Source organism: Lycorma delicatula, chromosome 2 (genome assembly GCF_047948215.1).
Source record: "Lycorma delicatula isolate Av1 chromosome 2, ASM4794821v1, whole genome shotgun sequence".
NCBI classification, from domain to species: domain Eukaryota; kingdom Metazoa; phylum Arthropoda; class Insecta; order Hemiptera; family Fulgoridae; genus Lycorma; species Lycorma delicatula.
The window spans coordinates 204,865,387-204,887,709 of NC_134456.1; the positions used below are offsets into that span (position 1 = coordinate 204,865,387).

The 22,323-nt window shown below is 31.4% G+C and overlaps 1 protein-coding gene across 1 annotated transcript in view; it reads left to right on the forward strand.

The window, feature by feature from the left end:
• The window catches only part of Rrp6 (exosome component Rrp6), an 83,041-nt gene that overhangs the window by 59,827 nt on the left and 891 nt on the right, over positions 1 to 22,323 (forward strand). The window contains exons 12-17 of the mRNA XM_075357058.1: positions 59 to 295; positions 904 to 1,080; positions 3,926 to 4,021; positions 5,837 to 5,926; positions 11,361 to 11,441; positions 13,116 to 13,463. Of these exons, the coding sequence (XP_075213173.1) occupies positions 59 to 295; positions 904 to 1,080; positions 3,926 to 4,021; positions 5,837 to 5,926; positions 11,361 to 11,441; positions 13,116 to 13,463 (1,029 nt within the window). The remainder of the gene's footprint in view (positions 1 to 58; positions 296 to 903; positions 1,081 to 3,925; positions 4,022 to 5,836; positions 5,927 to 11,360; positions 11,442 to 13,115; positions 13,464 to 22,323) is intronic.

Here is a 22,323-nt window from a genome sequence, read left to right on the forward strand (position 1 = left end):
TTCATATTCTATGTTATTTGTTATCAGGATTTTCATTTCATTCTTTTTTTTGTTTCAGCCAATCATTGAGGGCGAACCATTAAATCAGTCCCTTCATGAAATGCAACCGAACTGGATACCAGTAAATGTTGATAGCAAACTGTATTGTCCACATGATCTGTCACATAGTGATGATTTTAGAAAAAATTTACCTACATTATTACTGAACAATATAGGTGTAACAACATCAGTAGTTATAGAAAAAAATAAATTTGCAACTGATAAATCAGTTATTAATGTATTGCGTGATAATGAGGTAATTTATTATGACATCAGTTACTTTTTTAGTTTAGCTGTTAAATTTTTCTTTTTGGGCATTTGATTGGTTTAATTTATTTCTCCATCAAGTATGGTCTACCAACTGTCTTTTCTTTTTTTCTTCACCAAAACGTAAGGATTCTCCTTAGATTCCTCATAAGACTTAATTATACATTTTTTCTTTACAAACTTATCTATAATTATTTACATTCTCTTGCTTTTAACACATTTTTAAACCCTATAACCTTTTTTGTTCTTAAGACTCACTGCCACAAACTGTACACAGCATATAAATATGTTGTTTAAGAGTTCTTTATTATCCTTAAATCTATTTTAATTAAACCTTAAGTGTTGCTTATGACAAATGTTTTTATAAAAGTAATTCATTTATGTTTTTTAATTAATCCATTTATTTATGTTTTATCAAAATTAAGTGACCTACTTGTAAGGAAGGTATGGTGTTAAAATTTACATGAAAAAAGTACTTTGTATTTTTTTATTTTTAAATCTGAGGAACATTAAAAAATTCTGTTTTAATTATTTAAAAATAATCAGATATTGAACAAATAGTATGTATGTCCTTTTAAACCAGTTAATTTGGTTTAGGTGACTGCACCAGAGTGGAACTCTGGCTTGTTAAAAGGAAAAGAGAGACAGTGGAAGTTTGTTAGCCCATATCAACGATATCAAAAAGTAATTGCATTTGTGCAATCTGAGGAGAATAAAGCAATTGAGAAAAATAATAAACAAGCAGACAGTGAAGATGGACCATCTCCTGCAAAGGTTAGTAGAAGTTAAATCAATTTGCTGTTTTAATGTCATACAGATAGTGAGTTATTTAACTTATTAATCTATAAAAAATTTGTGTCATGCAAACCTTAGCTGTTTACTCTTTGAAATCTTATTTCACTAGGATAATGTATTTGTGTTTTATCACAGTATTCTCTGCAGCATTCTAATGTTGTTGAATCATTACATGTTAAGGAATAGAGTTCAGTGGGGTCTGTTGCTTTGTAAGTATTTAAAATATAAAATTTTTGCTTTAAAAAATTTAATTTTCAGATGAAGATAAATTCTGTTGACATTTTTTCTTCTATTTTTTCACATTTGAGTGTATGTTTCTTGTTTGAGTGCAATAATGAATTAATGAAAAATAACCTTTAAAGATATGTAATTCACCCTGAAAATCATCTGAGTAGATTTAAATGTTGTATAAACGTGTGCTTACATACCCATTTAAGGAATGTGTGTTTGCGTGTATAATTTGTTTTATGAACCCATTGGAAGATTGGGGTTGAAAAAATAAACAAATTTTCTCTTCTGTTCTGATAGTTCAGTTAGAACACAGTCAGTACTTAAAAATTTCTGAAATATTATACAGTATGAATGTTTATTTGACTAATGTATCAATTTTTATTTTGTAATATGTACAATCTTTGTCTCCTTTATGTTCATTGTAGAACTTTAGCTACTGCCGAGAAGCTGCTCCATAACACAATAACCCATTTAGAGTTGTGGTATAAAACAACTGGATTCACGTTTTCTCCAGAGAAAATGAAATGCATTTGCTTTTCACGCTTGAGGGAAAATATGTTACCCTCAGATGTTTTTACATAGTGAACCAGTTAAACCATGCATGCGAGGTTAGATTTTTTAGGATTGTGGTTTGACCAATGACTGATGTGTGCAGCACACATTAAAAGAGCTGAAGATAAAATGTCCAAAAATGCTAGACATACTGAGAGTTCTACCTAATACTTGTTGGGGAGTGCATGTTGTGCTTCTACTGAGCTCTGGTTCATTCCTGCTTTGACTTGGCTATTTTGTGATTTATTCGTCCATCAGCATGGGCTACTGCTCTAAAGATGCTCGATGCAGTCTGCAGTTCATCATTCATTTATCCATCTTGCTACAGGTGCATTTCGTTCAAGTCCCATGGTAAATTTACTAGTGGACAGTAGAGAGCCATCTCTTTGGAATAGATGAAACCAAATGATTTGCTCCTATGTAGCTCACATAAAGACACAACAAAATCATTTTAGCTTTGATGCACTGGTCTCTAACCTATATCATAATTGATATGACGAACACCCAAGATCTTCTGCTCCACTAGGCATCAGAGCTCAGCACCTTTTCCTAGCTCTAAATATTCAATTGCCTGTTTTCTTAAAAGAGTAGTCCATGAAGAGTGGCAAAGTGAATAAAATGATACCATCAGCAGTAAACTTCATCCACTTAAGAACACTGTGTCACCATGGTACAACCTCATACAGGAATAAACCGTCGAGAGGAGGTTACTTATGACCATTTGTGAATATGGCACACTAAACTTACTCATGGGCACCTCATGAATCAGACCAATGCACTCATCTGTGTTCACTGTGACTGCCACCACTTCTGTACTGTGGTACACCACTTCCTTGTGAACTATGTCTGTTATGTGGCACTTTGTCGAAAGTTTAAAGTAGGGGCTAACATCCAAAATTTCTTAGCAACAATATATTGATGTTATTGAATCTCTTACAGTTTCTTAAGACTGTGCATTTGGTTTCAAATATTTGATTACTCATATAATGATTTTCATCTATTTATGGCATTTGGGATAAGCAGGAAGGTAATTTTGTTGTTTTAAGTTAAATTTTTAATATTGTATTTATTTTACTGTGTTTAAGTTATAACATAGCATACAACATACAACGTTTTACACCTATGCTTTGTTTCTTTATTACTGTTGTTTAATTTTTTTAAACAATATTAATAATATAAATATCACTATATTAGTGATATGTCCGGATGCTCATAATAACACTTTATTGTGCTTGCAGGAGAAAAAAATATCTACTAGAACCAGCCACTTTATATAAAAATTATTTTTAATTTACAACACCTCTACTTAAATATTCTACCAGCATTCAGCAGTCAATACTCCACAATTACATTCATCTTTCTTAAAAATACTGGCTAACATTGGTACATGTCCTAATTGTTTCAGATGATTTTTTGCCATGTCTAGTGACTGTACCTCTTTTTCCAATATTTTTACATAAATTTTTCAGCATTTCTGGCAAATTAATTTTTCATATTTTTGCTGCTTTCTTCAGACATTCAACAAAAGTTATATGGTGCTGAAGAGTCCCATCAAAGTCAGTCACACAAACCATATTGTTGTGCCGTTAACTTTTACTATGAAAATTCAATATAATTAAATGAAAGGTTACCAGATAATATTTTATATACAAATACTTCAATAGAGCATCTATTATTTAAACTTCCATAAATTAACAAATTGCTTTTTACAGAGTTAATATCAAAATTTACAACAAATATATACCTTTTCTTTCAGAATCACACTTGCCCACCCCCATTAGCAGTAATAATGTGTGACATATCTAATCAAGAGGAGTTATTTAGGTGCAAATATTCTTTACTTTGTATAAGATAATAATTTATTTTATCAAATTAAGAAATCATAAAATTTAACATTTAAAGGATGTAATCTTACTCTTAGCAGTATAGTTTATTTTGAATGTACAGTTTGTATTGTTTTTTCTGGTAAAATATTATTATTGGTTAATTTTCCTTAATTTTTTTTTTTTTATTAAACTCTGTATTTAATTTTATACTTTAGATTGCTAAGCATGATGTTCTTGATGAATCACAGCAAATTGCAGATAACAGTAGTAACATTAACAATAGAACTAATGATGAAGTGGTTCTTGAAAAGGTATTGTTTCTATTTATTTAAATTGATTTTAAATAAAAACCTAGTTTTGTATCACATTGTTAATTAATTAGAACATATGGTTATATTTATATAAATATATACGGGCCACTTTGTTTACCTTCAGAAGCATGCATGACATACTAATGATTGCAGTCCTTAAACCAAATATTTATTTAGCCATTCTCCATGGCAGAGTGGTAGCATTTTGGCTTTCATTCAGAGGTTTTGGGTTCGAATCCCAGTCAAGCATGGCATTTTTCATATGCTACAAATTCCATTTTCACATTGCCACATACAAGCTTCTTTGCAAGCTTCTGTGGATTCATTAGTCAATAAATAAAATAAATATATATATATATATATATATAGTCCTTACTCATGAGTCCAATCATTAGTCTAGAGCTTGCTTCTTAAAGAAAAGAAAATGGCCTCATCACCAGAGCTCTTTGTAATGGTGCTATCTATATTTTATGATCTATATATTTACATCTTTCCATGTGTGTTCATTATAAATAAACAGTGAAAAACATTCATAATGGAATATCTTAGAAGAGTGATCTTCGTTGAGTTATTACAAATATTTAGGGAGAGAGAACAAATTAGTCATGAATTAAATTGTTCTATGTTATTCTAATAATAAAATAACAGATGAACTAGCAATACAATTTTAAAAGCACAAGAGCTTTCCTGTTCAAAAAACTGTCCTAGAAATAAGAAATTCCGAGAAAAAAGTATTTACAATATAAAAAAAAAAAATATTTTCTGGCATCAGTATGTTGATGAGCATTATAAAAAGCAAAGAAAAAAATAAATCTTATCTAGAAATGTGGTATTATTATTGAAGAAGGTTTAATTAACGTTGATTGATACTATTTGAAATAAAAAAACTAGCATGAACTGGAAGCTATACTAAGTAAAGAAGAAATATCATAAAAAGAAAATATTATGGCACCCAGTCTTAGTTAATTTAGTTGAAATAGTAAGTGTAGAATATCAGGATAAGAGATTAGGTAGTAGTATTAGGATAAAGAGTATGGTTTAAGAATAAATTATTAACACAGTACTAAGAAAAATCGAGAATTGCATTAATTCACTCATGTGACTGATAAAATATTAACCTCTTTTCTTAGTACGTGTAAATCCTTTTTATTAATGTTCATCCTTATTTGACGTATGCCATTTTCAAAAACTAACGAATGGCGCTGTTGAAAAGTTATGTTTACCGTACTCACTTAAGTCTTAGTGTGTTAAAAAACAGTAATGTTAACTTTTGTTACTGGGTTGTGCAATGAAATAATCATGTAGATTATTATTTCAGGTTGTTTGGTTATACATTCTTAATCTGTTTTTTAGTTTTTTAAAGCTATACAGAGTGTTTATAAATATGTGTAGGTAAAAAAATGATTAACTCAGTAATTAAGAAAAATTAGTAATACGATGATAGTTATTCACTATGAATATTACATCATATTTTAATAAACCTGATAATAAGCTAAATTAAACTTTGCAAGAAATGCCTTTTACTCAATAACAAACTGAAATGTCTTCCTTAGTTTCATTTTTCACATAAAATATTGATGGTCTTTAGTTATAAAATTGTAATCAAACGAAAAGTTAAACAGTTTAGTGCATAGTGAATTGTTTTCTAATAGCATTTTTCATTTTAATTTACTTCTTGATTTTTTTTTTAATGTATTCCACTCAGTATTTACTTTTATAGATCATTAAATTTTTATATGTGTTAAGTTCTTGCCATATGGAGTGAGTTATTTCTGTTTATTATATCTTACTATTGTTGCTTTTCTTTTTATTCAGAATTTTGAAGAAAGTGTTGAGTTAGAAAGTAATGTAAATTCTAATGAAGAGTCAGTTTCAAATATTGATCATGGTAAAGATTGCCAGTTGGTAAGAATAATTGTTTTTATTTTATATACCTTTTATTTCTGTTTATAAATTATATTCAGATATGTATTTTTATTTGTTTGTGTGTTTGTAAATTTAAAATTAAACAAAAATCAATAAGATCCCCTTAAATGTTATAACTTATTGGAATTCATTTATATGTATAAAATTTTATAATATACAGTGAAAAAAAAATTGTACAGAAATCTCTTTGGAGATGATTGTATAGCCAAAAATAAATAAAAAAAGTTCATATAAACGTAGGTCAAAAAATGATTGATTAGCGAGTTCCAGTTTGCAAAACATTTTGCCCTGGTTTCTGTTTCTACTGTGAAATTAAACCGTACTAAAATTCTTGGGGTACAAATCAAGGCATAAATTTGGTGCTTCCTTATGGTTTTTGATCTAAGAAATTGTATAAAAGTGGTCCCAGAACAATATCCACTTAGGTTTTAAGAAAAACAGAGTAAAACACGAAAAAGTATTTTCAGAAAATATACTTTATGTTTAGAATTAAATAACTTTGTTAATTTACCAATAAAATTTCTAGTTAAGATTTCTAATTAACTTTGTAGAGAATTTAATTCAGAGCAAATTAATGTAAATATTGATTATTAAGATTAAACAGAAATCTGAGTTCAATTTTAATTAGAAACAAAATACACAAACTGTATTGGAAAAGTGATACGATCATTGATGCATATAATCATGTATGTTATAAATTAAAACATTTACACACCCAATCTTAACAAATTCAAAAAAAAATCTTATTTAATACTTATTACCATTAATACAAGCATCTTTCATAACAAGCTTCATCTACATGCTCCAGAAAGGCAACTATCTCTCTTAACTTACTGAAACCTTAATTTTATAATTATGTTCTTTTCTTTTCCTCCAGTAATTAAGAATACCAGCCTGTTTTCACACGTATTGAATTATCTGTACTAATTTATACTTCAGCAGGCCTTTATAAATAATTATTAACCGTAAAATCGCACCCAAAATCCAAAGCACCAATAAACATGCATTATAAATCATTCACAGAATTGTCCATACTCTCAGTAAAAGTAAATTCACCTTGGCAATAATATTTTACTTCACTATTCAACACAGCTAAATCGATCTCTCGCATATCTTTACTTCTAAATTCTACTATTTATTATTTTGTCCTTAGAATGTTTGGTCAGGCTCAAAACAGCATCAGAATTTAAAATCTCTTCTGGCAATATCCACTGATCAGCAGTTCAGCAGTTAAAATCCCTAATAATTTTTCCTACCCCACTTTGACCCATGTATTCTAAGTAATTGAATACTTTTGACATATAAGTGATCATGAACTAAACACATTTATCCAACATTTTCAATTTTTTTTTAGATCTTTTTTAAGAATTATGAAACACTTTCAATTCTTTACTATACTATTCCATTTCTATGGTATAGTCTGTGAAAAGCAAATATAGTATACATCAGTTTAATATGTAGTCAAATGTCATCAGCAAGGATATGTAATGAACAGCATATTGTTTTTCTTCCACTTAGTGGATGTGGCTTCTACAGTGGAATGCGATTTCACTCAGACACAGAAAGTCATAACGACCGCAGTGTGTCACTATTATAACACAAATAACTTCAAAAATGAGATTATTTAATTAGGAGCAGTCTTCCAAATTTGTGATCTTTTCCATCTGAAGATTTTCCTTTGCCTTTTCAGTTCCAAAATCTCATATGCAAAATATCTAAGGATACTTTCAGTTCGCAGATATCAGTTTTTGTAGCTGAAGCACTCAATTTGTCATTTAGTAATTTATTTAACACTATTTTAATATACTTCTTGGATTCATAGGAGCTTGTTCACTTAAACTAGCTGTCAGTTCCTGGCATAGTTAAAAAACCTCATTTTGTTCTAAAATTTCCAGCAAGCTTAGCAACTATTTCTTTCATTTTCCCATGGTGTTATAAACTACTTGTCCATAGCATTTTCTATTAAAAGATTATAACAGAATAATAATAAAGTAATGACAATAATGGATAAATTAATTTAGATAAATAAATGATCAGGAATCATGACTATAATCAATAAAGTAATTTATTAAAATTAAATCGTGTTCAAGCTTGGAAGTACATAGTTTCAGTATTGAAACAGCAAGAGTAGGTATCAAGGCAACAAAACAGACTATAATTTTTGTTATAGTCAAACTGACTATAATAGTTATAATCAAACTGACTATAACAGTTATAATGTTTATTTGAAAATCAACTAAGTATGTAATTGAAAAATATGAAAATGTTTACAGGATGAGTTCTTTTTGTTACTAATGATGATTATATATTAAAATACTTCATTTTGAATATTTTAATCATTGGTATAGTATGTTTGGTAACCAGCAAGACAATAAATAATGTTAATACACTCATCTCATGATAATGCCCACTGCTTGCAGTATCATCATTAGTCTCCTTATTAGTAAACATCATGTATATAAAACTTGTTGATCCCTAAAACTAATCTCAACCATGGTCAGTTAAGGAATCGTATATAAAGAGGATAGGATTTGGATCCTATTTACAGGTACTGACTGTTATATTCTCCATGTTTAGGATGTCAGAACCGTGATAAAGCCAATGCTTATTTGGTTTATTTGATAGCAGGACTGCCTGTTAACCAATTACAGGATTTTAGTGATCCTGTCCACAAAACAGCTGTGGATCCTGTAGGAGGATTTTAGTGATTCCTGTCCAATAGATGTACAATAATCCTAATTGCCAAAGTGCCTATTGGGTAATGTTAAGTCTTCTAACCTAAATGACTCATATAGAATCTGTATTTAGCCCTCATTTCATGTTTGAGTAGGATTTTAGAAATCAATGAGGTTTCACCAATTATATGTATTTTTAATGACACTTTTAACAGTTGGTTTTGTTAACAGCCAGAGCTCTGTCATGTGGTAATTGTCAGTTTAATGACTTCCTTATTATGTAAAGAGGAAGTCTTTACATAATAGTTTATGCTTCCTTATTTATATTATACATTGTAAAAGATAATTTATATGAATTGTTAGAAAAAGAAGAGTATTTTCAGAGTTATTATTTTGTTATTGTAGGGTCCATTCTAATATCAGCAGCAATACTTTGTTAAAAAAAAGTTTTTTTATTTGATCAAGGGAAGCCTGTAAAAGTTTTGGATAAAATGTGGTTGATGTTCAGAATAGTAAAAGAGAATTTTGATTTTTCTCTTGAAAATGATTGCATAAAAATAATTGTCTGTAAAGTGTTCATAGTTCATTTTATGTTGAAATTTAAATTTGTAAATATATTGTTTTCCTTATTATTATAATCTTATTGTACCTCATTAGATACAATTTCTGATATTGCTAAATTATTTTCTGCACTGTGAATTTGTATGAGTGGCACAGAGAAACAGGAAAATTTTAAATAATTAGAAAAAAGAAGTAAGTTACTAACCTTTATTTGATGTTGCAGATATGTTCTACAAGAGTGAAAATTTCAGTATAAAGTTATGTCCATTTTTGCATACACATTTAGTAGTTTGATTCTGAAAATTTTGCACAGCACTGTGCAATGTGTTGTCTGGGTTGTTGAGGATTTCCTCTTCAATCTTTGTTTTGAGCTGGCCAAGCTTTCTTGGTCTAGTCTGGTACACAGTGCTCTTCAGATGTCCCCATAAAAAGAAGTCACAAACTGATAGGTCAGGAGACCAGGGCAGCCAAGAAATGTTAGCAGTTCTTGAAATTATGCGATCCCCAAACAAACGTCTCACTGCTGCCATAGACTGTCAGGCAGGGTGTGAGGTGGCTCTGTCCTGTTGAAACCAGGTTTGCTGAAGGTGAAGATTTGGAAGAGATTGAATCCTAAGAGCAAAAAATGTCTCTAGCATGTTGACGTAACATTGAGTTGTCACAGTGACAGCATGTTCAAAGAAGTAAGGGTCTGTCACCCCCAAAACACGAAACTGCACACTATACAGTAAGTTTAGCACTGTGTAATTGAAGCTGAGTAGGGTTTGTTACTGCCCAGTTATGGAAGTTCTGTTTATTCACATATCCACTTAATTGAAATCGGCTTCATCTGACATACAAAGATTTTCAATAAAGTTAACAACATTCTTGTTGATTTTTGACAAGAGTTTTTCACAAAATTGCAGATGCAATACATCAAAACATTAGGTTTCATCAATACAAATTGTTAGGTTTCAGCTGTTGGACATTTTGAATCTTGTAAAAATGAAATCTCATGTTATGAAGTATTCTGTGCATGCTGTGAAGTCGAGACCAACTTTCCGCACCGAATGATGAGTGCTCTACCACTACAACTTTTATGGATCAATGTTATCATCTGGTGTTCGAACAGACAGTACACACCACCTAGGATTTTTCAAAGCCAATTCCGTCTTCAAAGTTATAAACCCAAGTTTTAATTGCATGTGAAGAAGGAACTTGACCGCAGAGCGGGATCTCACAATGCCACCGAAACACTCTTTCTACAGCTTTCACATTGTCAACATGTTGATAAAACGCTCTTGCAGCAACCGCACGCTCTGCACCATTCCACTGTTCTATCACAATTAAATGTCTGTTACTGCTGTACAATCTAACGTCTTTCTCCACTATGGTATACCTACAGGGCTGCCAACATCAGATTCAAAATATTCTGTTTCTCTGCACCACTCTGTGCAAGTTAAAAATTAGAGTTGTGCTAAATTAGTTATTTTTGAAATTTCATTTTTGTATTCCCGAACACACATTGGGAAACATTGTTTGAATCAATTCATTCTTATATCTTTGTTTTTATTATATCATCATCTCACTTTATTCTTTATATTCTAGCATTCGGATAATGTGTAATCTAAGAGTAAATCTTTGTTTTATCAGCTTTGCCTATAATCTCGATTCAGTTCTCTTATGCCAGTCACTCTCTGTTGACTCATTTATCTCTATTATACATCAGTGTAATCTCACAACATAATATAGGAAGTTTCACATGATCCAATAACTTCTGCATTCTAACCAACTAAGTTATTTATTTTCAGTTTAACTTTTACCTTTTTCAAAGGAATTGCACTTCTATAACCAGTGTTTTGTTATAGTACTTAATCATCTGATTCAAAAATCCACAAACAAATGTCAGGTAAGACTTCAGATACACATATCATTTTGACAATTCTTTTTTTTCTAATAAAATTCCTTTAGTGGGCATTTAACAGACATTAAAGAAAAACAAGTGTATGCTTTATACTTCGACCCAATTCAATCTTAGTTTTTCCAACTTATATTATTGGAATCCCTCAATCTGTGAATTTTTTCCTTGTCCAGTTTGATAACTTCTTTTAATTTTTTTGCTTTCCTTTACTTATTTTTTGTATTAATATCACTATTTTTTCAAATTGAAGTAAGCTATAGATAATGCTTTTTTTCAGCAAAATTTCAACACAGAATCATATGCCACAAAGAAGAAAAAAAAAAGAAAAAAAAAGGATGTTGATATGAACACTGAAAAGGTAATGCAATGCTTGAGGATCATTTTTAAATTAGAACTGTTTCTGCATTATTTATTTAAATTTGTGTTTCATCAGACTAGTCTTTTAAGTTACTGATTTTCTAGATTCCCTCATACTTTGTTCTTATCAAGTCATTTATGACTGTCAGAAAGCTATTAGAAAAATTAATCCTTTTTCATATAGGGATTTAAACTAATCTATTAACATTTATTATTTATTTTTCTTCATATATTACATTCAAATATATTTTCATGATTCTAAATCTTTGTTCAGATGAAAGGACGTATGAGGTCTGATAAAACACAGAATGTTTAAATTTTCCAGGCTGTGTATGTCCAATTGGTCACAGTTTTTTTTTATTATTTTGGTATACTCCCTAATGTATATTTACATTGGTAGGCATATTAGATGCATGATTTATTGTTTGCTGGTGAAACAGTAACACATGTTTTGGTATGGTTGGTGATTTTTAACTTATGAAAAAATGGAACAAAGAACTTGCATTAAATTTTGCTTTAAGAATGGAATAAAGTGCAGCACTGCATTGGAAATTTTGAATGTTGCTTTTGGCAATACTTCTCTGAATAAAACAAGTGGTACAAGAGGGCCATGAAGATGTTGATGAGCATCCTGATGACATCCCAGCACATCAACATCCGATGACGTTGAAAAAATGAAGAAAATGATTATGGACAATTGCCAAATCACTATCAGAGAGTCAATAAGGATTACTACCTGGAAATTCTATGCGGTTTGCGTGAAGTAATTCGAAGAGAATGTCCTGATTTGTGGCAAAACAATTCATGGCAATTGGACCAAGATTTCGCACCTGCTCAGACTTCACTGGATTTTCATTAATTTTTGACCAAAAACAACACTGTTATGATGCCTCAGCCTCCATATTTGCCGGTCATGTTCCCCTGTGACTTCTTCCTATTCCCCAAGCTGAAAAGAACCATGAAAGATGATGTTATGCCAACATTGAAGAGATAAAGACAGAATCGCTGAAGAAGCTAAACGCCATTCTGAAAATTACATTCAGAGGTGCTTCAAAGATTGGAAAAAGCACTGGAACAAAAGTATCTGAAAAGGAATACTTTGAAGGTAAAAAAATCAAATTTTATGAATAAATAAAGATTTTCTGATAAAAACTAAAATTCCACATTTTTTTTATCAAACCTCATATTATTTTTTCTAACTATTTAGTTTCTTCTTCATTATATTAAACAGTGTCCAGATGAAATCATACTGACTATGAATGTTTATTTCATGCAGTAACCCAGTTTGTTACAGAATTACAATAACAAATAGTCATCAGAAACAGGTGAATTGGAAATAAAAAGTTGACTTTTGTAATAATCTTGGTATCAGTTATTTTGCGTATTTAAAAAGAATGAATCCACTTCATGCAAGGCAAATGTAATTGAATTTATGCAGACAACTGTCTGCATAAATTCAATTACCCTATTAATGCACCACTATTATTCTTTAAAAAGGAATCCACTTCAGAGTGGATTCAACATTTCAAGTTTCAACAAAACTTGAAAGTTTTCATTATTATTCACATTCAGTTTTTTTTAATTTTGTTGGTTTAAAGGTGTATATTGATATATTGTTATTTGTCATAGGTTATCTAACAACTTTATAATTATTTACAATTTTTTTTTTTTTTAGAGTGATCCACACATAATACCTCAAACAGCTAACAATGCTGCAAACTTGTCATGTAATGAAAATTTTGTTGCTGAGAATGAAATTGTTATTCCGAATCTAAGGCAAAGTGATGATAAGGAAGAATTAGATGAGAAGAATGATAAGAATGATAAAAATGTAAAAAATTCAAAAAAAAAGAAATCTGATGAAAAACATTTAACTGGTGAAACAGATAACAAACGTCCAAGAACAAAAGATTTATCTTTTCAACCTTATAATTATAATGAAGTTGATTTTAGTAAATTCCAGTCCAATAATGCTTTGCCTAAACAACATTCCAAGGCTCAAAATTTATCTAAATCATTTCAGGTATTACTTATTATAATTTGGTATTTATTACATAAAATTATTATTTTTTTAAAATTAATCTTTTTAAGATTCATATTATTCCTCTGTATTGTTAAATTATATTTAAATTCTGTTAAATAAACCATCTAGTGAGCATAATGTTCAGGATCAAACTTATAACTTTTTTGCAAAATAAAAACTGTAACAAAAGTCAGATCGTGCCTCCATAAGATGCACCTGAATACATCCAGAACAAATAGGAGAAATTTGTTTGGTGAACTGAATCTAAACAAACTTAACTTCATCTATCATCAAATCATAATCGCCTCACTAGGTTACATCTAGAGTTGTAAGTTGGGACCTAATGTTTGTAGGCTTCAAGAAAGCAATTGCAGAAAATCCCTACTAAAAATTCTAAGACACCTCAGAAAACATCCCATATTAATAAATATGATGAAACTGACCCTCATGAGTACAAAGTCAAGGTGAAATTCAGAGGCAAACTCTTGGAACCATTTGAGCAGAACAAGACGGTGGACTCTTTTAACTGCTGCTATTCAACTGCACTGTGGAAATGGTAATGAGGGAATGACTCAAAAAATACCCCAAAAAATTAAAAAAATAGCCCAAAAAATCAAAACAAACTGCTTTGCTTTTGCCAACAACTTGGCATTACTAGCAAACAACATTGTCAAAGCTAAACACAGATATTAATACTTCAAAATATTGCAAATATAATTGGCCTCAAAATATCATTCGAAAAAACAGAAATTATGCCCTAAAAATCAACACAGTTAAAAGAAGTAAGCGTAAACAGTAATAAGTCAAAATAATAGCCAGATATAAATATCTCTAAGAAGTAATAACAAACAGCCTAAACAAAAAGACCTCAACCCAAACAAACTAGCTAAAGCACAAAAATTAACCGGTACACCTAAGTAAAAAATTTCTGGCCATGAAGCATGTTGTTAAAACAAGCACTACAACACAGTTACAAAACCGGAAGCCACATATGCAGTAGAAATACTCTTCCACCTAAAGGAACAACCAAACACCGACAGACTCCAGAAAATCAAAAGAAGATTTGGAAGAACTTGCATCAACAAAAAGTACCAGAAAGAGGGGCTGTGGTGCATCGTGCCCAGCAAAGTCGTGTACAAATAGTTAAAATCCATCACCGATACCACGTGTAAGAGGAGTCTAGTATTCATTGGACACATCATGAGGATGCAAGATTTGAGATTTCTGAAACAGCTGGTACACTACTACCTCGACTTGAAAAACACCAACACAGGTTGCAGATTGATCACAGAAGTAAGAGAGGATCTGAAAGAAATTGCCCTTACACCAGAAGACTCACGGATGAAATAAAATAAAATTAAAAAATCAAGGACAAAAGCACTTGCCTCACACTCACAAGAAAAAACTAACAAGATGAACATTTTCAACACCAGAAATGGCATGAAGATTGGAATGTATGAAAAAGTACTGGGAAGACCCCAATGCCTTAACAGTCCCTTCGAAGAGACTTGGATAATGAACTGACTAAAGCGATTCTTCGCCGTCATAGAGGAGGAGAGGAATCCTAAATACATTTCATGAATGGGGTGTACAAGGTAATCTCCTTGCATTTATCAGGGCTTTCTAAACTACACGCAGAAACCAGTTATATGTTCTGTATTTATAGATGATTTTTTTATTTATGTAACATGTAGAATGTTAGCTACAGATTAGAGGCTGCTTCAAAACACAATTACCCACTTGGAATCGTGGTGTAAATCTACTAGATTCACTTTATCCCTGGAATAAACAAATTTGCATTTGCTTTTCCTGGTTGAGGGAACATATTCTCAACTATACATACCCTCAACTATATTTGAAGGTAATGCACGTGGGTTAGATTTCTGGGAATGTGGTTAGACCAACGATTAAAATGGGTAACACATTTGAAGGAGCTGAAGATGAAATATCTAAACATGTTAGACATGCTGAGAGTTTTATCTAATACCCATTGGGGAGTTGATCGTATATGAATGTTGTCCTATCAAGCTCTGGTTTGTTCCTACTTAGCTACGGCTGCATACCTTATTCGTCGGCATGGGCCAATACTCAAGGATGCTTGATGCAATCATTCACTTATCCATCTTGCCATGGGTGTGTTTCGCTCAAGCCCCGTGGTAAGTCTGCTGGTGGATAGTGGTTGGGCCATCTCTTTGGAATAGACAGAAACAAATCATATGCTTCTATCTGGCTCAGATTAAAGCACAACCAACTCATCCAACCTTTGATGCGGTATTTTCCCACCAACATGTTAATTGATACTAGGAACAGCTAAGATCTACTGCTCCACTAGGCATCAGAGCTCAGCGCCTTTTCTGAGCGCTAAATGTACAATTACCTAGTTCTTACTGTTACTCCATGCTATTACCTTCCTTGGCAGCCTTCTCTCATTAATTACTGCTTTGATCTTTGTCAGTATAATAAAAAGAACACACAGATCTGGTTATCTTACAAAAAAAAATTTTATAATATTGTTAAGTTGTTAAGTAGCATTAATTCTGATGTTACAGTTTATATGAACGGCTCTAGAAACATTAATTCTGTTGATTGTGGGTTTGTGATTGGCAACAAAACGTACATGTTTGGTATTCTCAACATCACCAGTATTATTGTTGCAGAACTGTATACCATTAATAAGGCCTTATATATAATTGGCCTAAAATTTTGACAAGTTCATGTTTGCTCAGATTCCATGACTGCCTTACAGGTGATTTAATGACATGTATGTCAGACACTCTGTTTCTGAGATTCATTGTGTCATTTCGCAAATGACTAGACGTAATACAACAGTCAGCTTCTGCTGGATTCCCTAGCCATATAGGAATTTCAGACAATGAATGCACAGATAGTACGGCAAAAGAGGCTTCTTTTCAGCCTACTTTTACCAATCGCATTGCTTCTTAAAGCCGTCCATTTATATTCAAGTATTTAAATAACTGTAGTGTGTTTCAGTTATTCATGCCATTTACTGTAAAGCAGATGGTAATTTTATTATTTTAATTTAGATATATAATATATGTTGTTCTTTTTTTATTATAAAAATATAATGTATCCGATATATATCAGACAAGATAATTATTATTGGGCGATGATGATGCAAAAGCATTTTTGGCCCAGAAAAACCCCAAAAAATATGCATTCATAAAATATGAAAAAAAAAAAAACACTAGTACAGAATTTTAAGCTAAGACAGCATATCTTACCTTAATTTTTCATGAAAATACTTTCGCGGGATCCCTCAGTCATGATTGAAATAATTCTGTTATTGCTTAATAAAAATTTAGAGCTAAAAATACTAATATAATGAAAATTGCTTATTAATTCAAAAGAGTGCTGCTATCTGTTGCAGTTTTTATAAGATTGTCTCCCTCAAACACTACCACCATCACCATCAGACAGTGTAATTGTACTTGTATTGCTATGATTGTTAGTTCAGAAAAGAACAGTTATAATATATTTCAGTTTTAAGGGTAATAATTAGTACTTTTAGATAGCGTATCAACCATTCCTAAAATGATGATGTATGTTTATATAAAATAATTATTTTCAAAATAACAGTATTTTGGATTTCTCCTGTAAAATTAATATGTATGTGATTATTATAGTATTTACTAATTTTATCTTTTTTTAATTGAATTAGAGGTACTTTCTACTATTTTGTGTAGATTTCTATTTTACATAGCCATTGCTTTACTCTGGCAAACCAAAATAAAGAATATATTTTGTATCCATTTGAAAAGTATAACAGTCCAAGATGCCTTTTTTTTATAAAATAATTTTTATACATCCTTTGTTTAATTATAAGAAATAGAAATCAAATGTTCTCAAAAATATATCAATGCATAATAATAGTTTATTCGTGTGCATGTTGTTTAATCATTTTTTATTTTATCTGACAATAATGTGCTGAATAATTAGTAAAATTTATGTCAGACATATGGTAATAATAATGCTACTATTTTAAAAACTTTTTTTTATCAAATTATCTGACTAAAACTGGAAGAATCATAAAATTAGTTGTGGTAAGAATAATGATTATGCCTGTGGTATCATTAAACAGCCTAATGATATAGGTATCTTTGTTTGAAATGATCAAAACATCATGTGCTAATCCTGAAGAAATATTTTCTAAAATTTTTGTAATTTAAAGGATTTGTTTATACCTACTTTATATTAATGGAATGATTTATTTTTAAATTCATTTAATGTGAATTAGGAGGCTAGAATGCTGTGCTAGCACTTATGATGTGCTAAATTAACATATCTTCCTAGTTAATTATCTGAAAAGTTTTTATTTGAGTTATAGCAGAATTTTCTCAACCTTTCAGTAATAATTTTCAGTCATAGTTTTCATTGCAACTCCCTCTCATACAATAAAAATGTATATAATAATAATGTATTTTGAGTATTTTGGCACAAAAAGCTATAACCTTAATTACAAACGTTACAAATTACCAGGAATAAGTAAATTTATTGATATTTGGCAACACTGATCCGCTGCATTGACAAAACCTGAATTGATGCCTCTCTATTGCTATCTGTGTCCACCATAACGGACATTCGTGCGGCTTTGTAAGAAGTTCGATTTGTCTCGAATATTCTGGAACATTTGTGCAACCATCTGCTCAAATATGTATAAATGCTGCACCTTGTTAAATTCCAGCCAGTCTGAGTTGAGTCGATTCTTCTATCGCTATTGAATCTATCGTGAATGTGTATGTAGTAATTTGTATGTACTTAATTCCAATTCATGGTATTAAATATTTACGGTGGTAAAAAAAGAGCTTTACTTGCCTCTTACAAAGTTTCATGTAAAATAGCCAGGTGAAAAAAGCCTCACACCATTGTTGAGCTTATTTTGCTAGCTGCAATTGAGATTGTAGAAACTATGTTTTGAGATAATTTTGCCAAACATTTGCAGTCCATACCTCTATCAAATGATACTGTTGCCCATCAAATTGGTAATATAACTGGAGATGTACAGAATCAGCTTTTTGGGAAGTTGCGTGACAAATTGTTTTCAATTAAGCTTGATGAGGCAACAGATAGCAATAAAGATTTCATTGCCTATGTGCGATTTTTTTGTATGTCTGCAGTAGAAGAACTACTGCAAATATATATATTTTTTTTTTCATTTCTGCAAACCAATAGAACTCATTATTTGCTGTCTTAAAAGATTTTATAAATGAGGCAAACATGAAGTGAAAAAATTGCATCAGAGTATGAACCGATGGTGCTTGTTCTGGAAGATTTCAAAGTGTACAATCACTTGTGAAACAAAAATCTCCACAGTGTGTCTGGATACATTGCATGATCTACAGAGAAGCTCTAGCTTCCAAAGAAATGAGTCCTGGTCTGAATATTGTGTTAATGACGGTTGTTACCATAGTAAATTTTATGAAAATGAGACCCCTAAAATCAAGACTCCCTGTATGAGTCATGAGACCTTGTCGATAGTGAGGGGGCTTGTGCTCAGTGATACAGAGTAGCTGGACCGAAGGTGCAACCATATTGGAGAGGTATCTGTTGAGAGCCAGGCCAGACTAAGGAACTATTCCTGAAAGAGAGCAGCAGCTCTTTCAGTAGTTTTAAGGCTTAAGGTCAGGAGGACTTAAATGGCTATATCAACATCACTCAATCTGTACTGTGCAGCTGAAAGCAACGGAAAACTACAGCAGTTTTTTTTTCTCCAAGAAAATGTAACTCGCTGCATTTTCATGTAACAAAGATAGAGGCACCTTAGTAAAATATTCTGGAGGTAATCTAGTCCCCCATTTGGATCTCAGAGTGGCGACTACTAAGGAAGGGTTCACAAGAAAATTAAAAAATAACACTACGAGTCAGAGCGTGGAATGTTAGAGGTCTAAAAAAGGTTGGCAGATTAGACAATTTAAAGAGGGAAATGGATAGGTTAAATATAGATGTGATAGGAGTTAGCGAGGTTCGGTGGGAAGAGGAAAACGACTTTTGATCAGGTGATTTTAGAATAATTAACTCTGCGTCAAATAAAGGACAGGCAGGAGCAGGCTTCGTAATGAACAAGAAGATAGGGAAGAGAGTGGAGTATTTCAAAAAGCTTAGCAATAGAATTATTGTAATAGGATAAAATTGAAACCTAAGCCAATAATCTGTTAACATCTATATGCCTATTAGTGCCCACAATGATGATGATGATGAGGTAGAGTGTGTATACAAAGAAATTGACAAAGCAATTAAACACATAAAAGGGGATGAAAATTTAATAATAGTTGGGGATTGGAATGCAAGCACTGGAAAAGACAAGGAAGGAAATATTGTGGGTGAATACAGACTGGGCAAAAGGAATGAAAGAGGGGACCGGCTTACTGAGTTTTGCACGAAGTATAAATTAGTTATTGCCAACACCCAGTTTAAAAATCATAATAGAAGAATATACACATGCAAAAAGCCAGGCAATACTTCAAGGTATCAGATAGATTATATTATAGTTAGGCAATTTAGAAATAAACTTGTCGACTGCAAACCAAATACAGGAGCAGACATTGATAACGACCTTAATTTAGTGATAATGAAGTGTAGATTGGAGTTTAAAAATTTAAAGAAAAGGTGTCAGATGAATCTGTGAAATTTAGAGAAGCTTGAGGAAGACATCGCAAGAGATCTGAGTGTAAAAAAGATAACATAGAAATTATAGAAGAAGAATGGTAGAATGTTAAAAAAGAAATTCTTAAATCAGCAGAAGTGAACTTAGGTGGAACAAAGAGAACTGGCAGAAAACCTTGGATCTCAGAGGATATATTGCAGCTGATGTATGAGCAAGTATAAGAATGCTAGTGATAAAGATGGTAAAAGGAACTGTCAACAATTGAGAAATTCTATGAACAGTAAGTGCAAATTAGCAAAAGAAAAGTGTTCAGAAGTGGAAAGAGAAATGATTATTGATAAAATAGACGGAGCATACAGGAAAGTTAAGAAGAATTTTGTGGTAGATAAGTTAAAATCTAATAATGTGTTAAATAAAGATGTTAAACTGATTTATAATATGAAAGAAAAAGTTAACAGCTGGGTGGACCACCAGGTTGGTCTAGTGCTGAACACGTCTTCTCAAATCAGCTGATTTGGAAGTTGAGAGTTCCACCGTTCAAGTCTTAGTAAAGCCAGTTATTTTTACACTAATTTTAATATTAGATATTGGATACCAGTGTTCTTTGGTGGTTGGGTTTTAATTAACCACACATCTCAGGAATGGTCGAACTGAGAACGTACAAGACTACACTTCATTTACACTCATACATATCATCCTCTGAAGTATTTTCTGAACGGTAGTTACCAGAGGCTAAACAGGAAAAAGAAAAAAGGAATATATTGAAGAGTTATACAGAGGAAATGAATTAAAAAATGGTGTTAGAGGAAGTCAAAGAGGATGTAAAGGGAGATACAATATTGAGATCTGAATTTAATACAGCATTAAAGGATTTGAATGACAAAAAGGCTCCTGGGATAGATGTCATACTTGCAGAATAACTGAGCAGTGCTGGTAAGGAAGTGATAGATAGATTATACAAACCGTTATGTAATATTTATGAAAACAGGGAAGTTCCATTATACTTCAAAAAGAGTGTTATTTTCACGATACAAAACAAACCAGGAGCAGAACAATTAGCTTAACTACTCACGCATAAAAAATCTTTAGAATTCTGCACTGAAGAATTGAGAGAAGAGTGGAAGAAATATTAGAAGACCACTTTGGTTTTGGGAAAATTATAGGTACAAGGGAAGAAATTTTAGCACTCAGAATAGCAGAAAGAAGATTAAAGAAAAACAAACCAACATACATGGCATTTATAGACTTAGAAAAGGCATTTGATAATGTAGGCTGGAATAAAGTCCTACGCAAGAACTATCATATGAAAATAAGAGCAAAACAAGAGCAAAATGATAGTAATGAAATGTAACAGAAATAAAGTAGTTCGATCACTGAATATAAAAATAGGAAATGAAAAGAATATGGAGGCAGGAGAATCTTGTTATTTGGGAAGTAGAATTACTAAAGATGGATGAAGCAGGAGTGATTCAAAATTTTGAATAGCACAGGCAAAACTAGCTTTCTGTCAGAAATGTAATTTATTTACATCAAAGCTTAATTTAAACATCAGGAAAGCATTTTTGAAAGCATATGTTAGAAGCATAGTTTTATATGGAAATGAAACTTGCATGATCGCAGTATCTGAGAATAAATTAGGAGCTTTTGAAATGTGGTGCTACTGGAGAATGTCAAAAATCAGGTTGGTGGATAAAGTGACAATGAGGAGGTGTTGTGGTAAATTGATGAAGAAAGAAGCATTTGGAAAAAATATAACTAAAAGAAGAGACAGACTTATGTAAAACAAATTGTTAGGGATGTAGGATATGGCAGGTATACTGAAATGAAACGACTGGCACTAGATAGGAAATCTGGGAAAGTGCATCAAACCAGTCAAATGACCGAAAAAAAAAATCAAGAATCTTTTCTGCACTTTGTAATGACATGGGTGCAGTACATTCAGCATTAATATTTTATTGCAAGGCAAGATGATTATCACGTACAAAATTCGTGCAACATGCTTATGAATTAAAGAGATGAAATTGCCGTTTCTCTAGAAGAGGAAAACTGACTGGTTGTTGTAACCAGCAACCTACAACTTATTTGCCAACCATTTTGTTTGTTGCTGGTTAAGCACTAATCAATAAAATACAGAAACTGTATTTATCCCACCATCCAACTTATTTATTTCTGTAGTTGAAGAACATAGCACCATGCATTTGGTAATAAGGTCAGGACAGCCCAAACAGTAAGTGCACA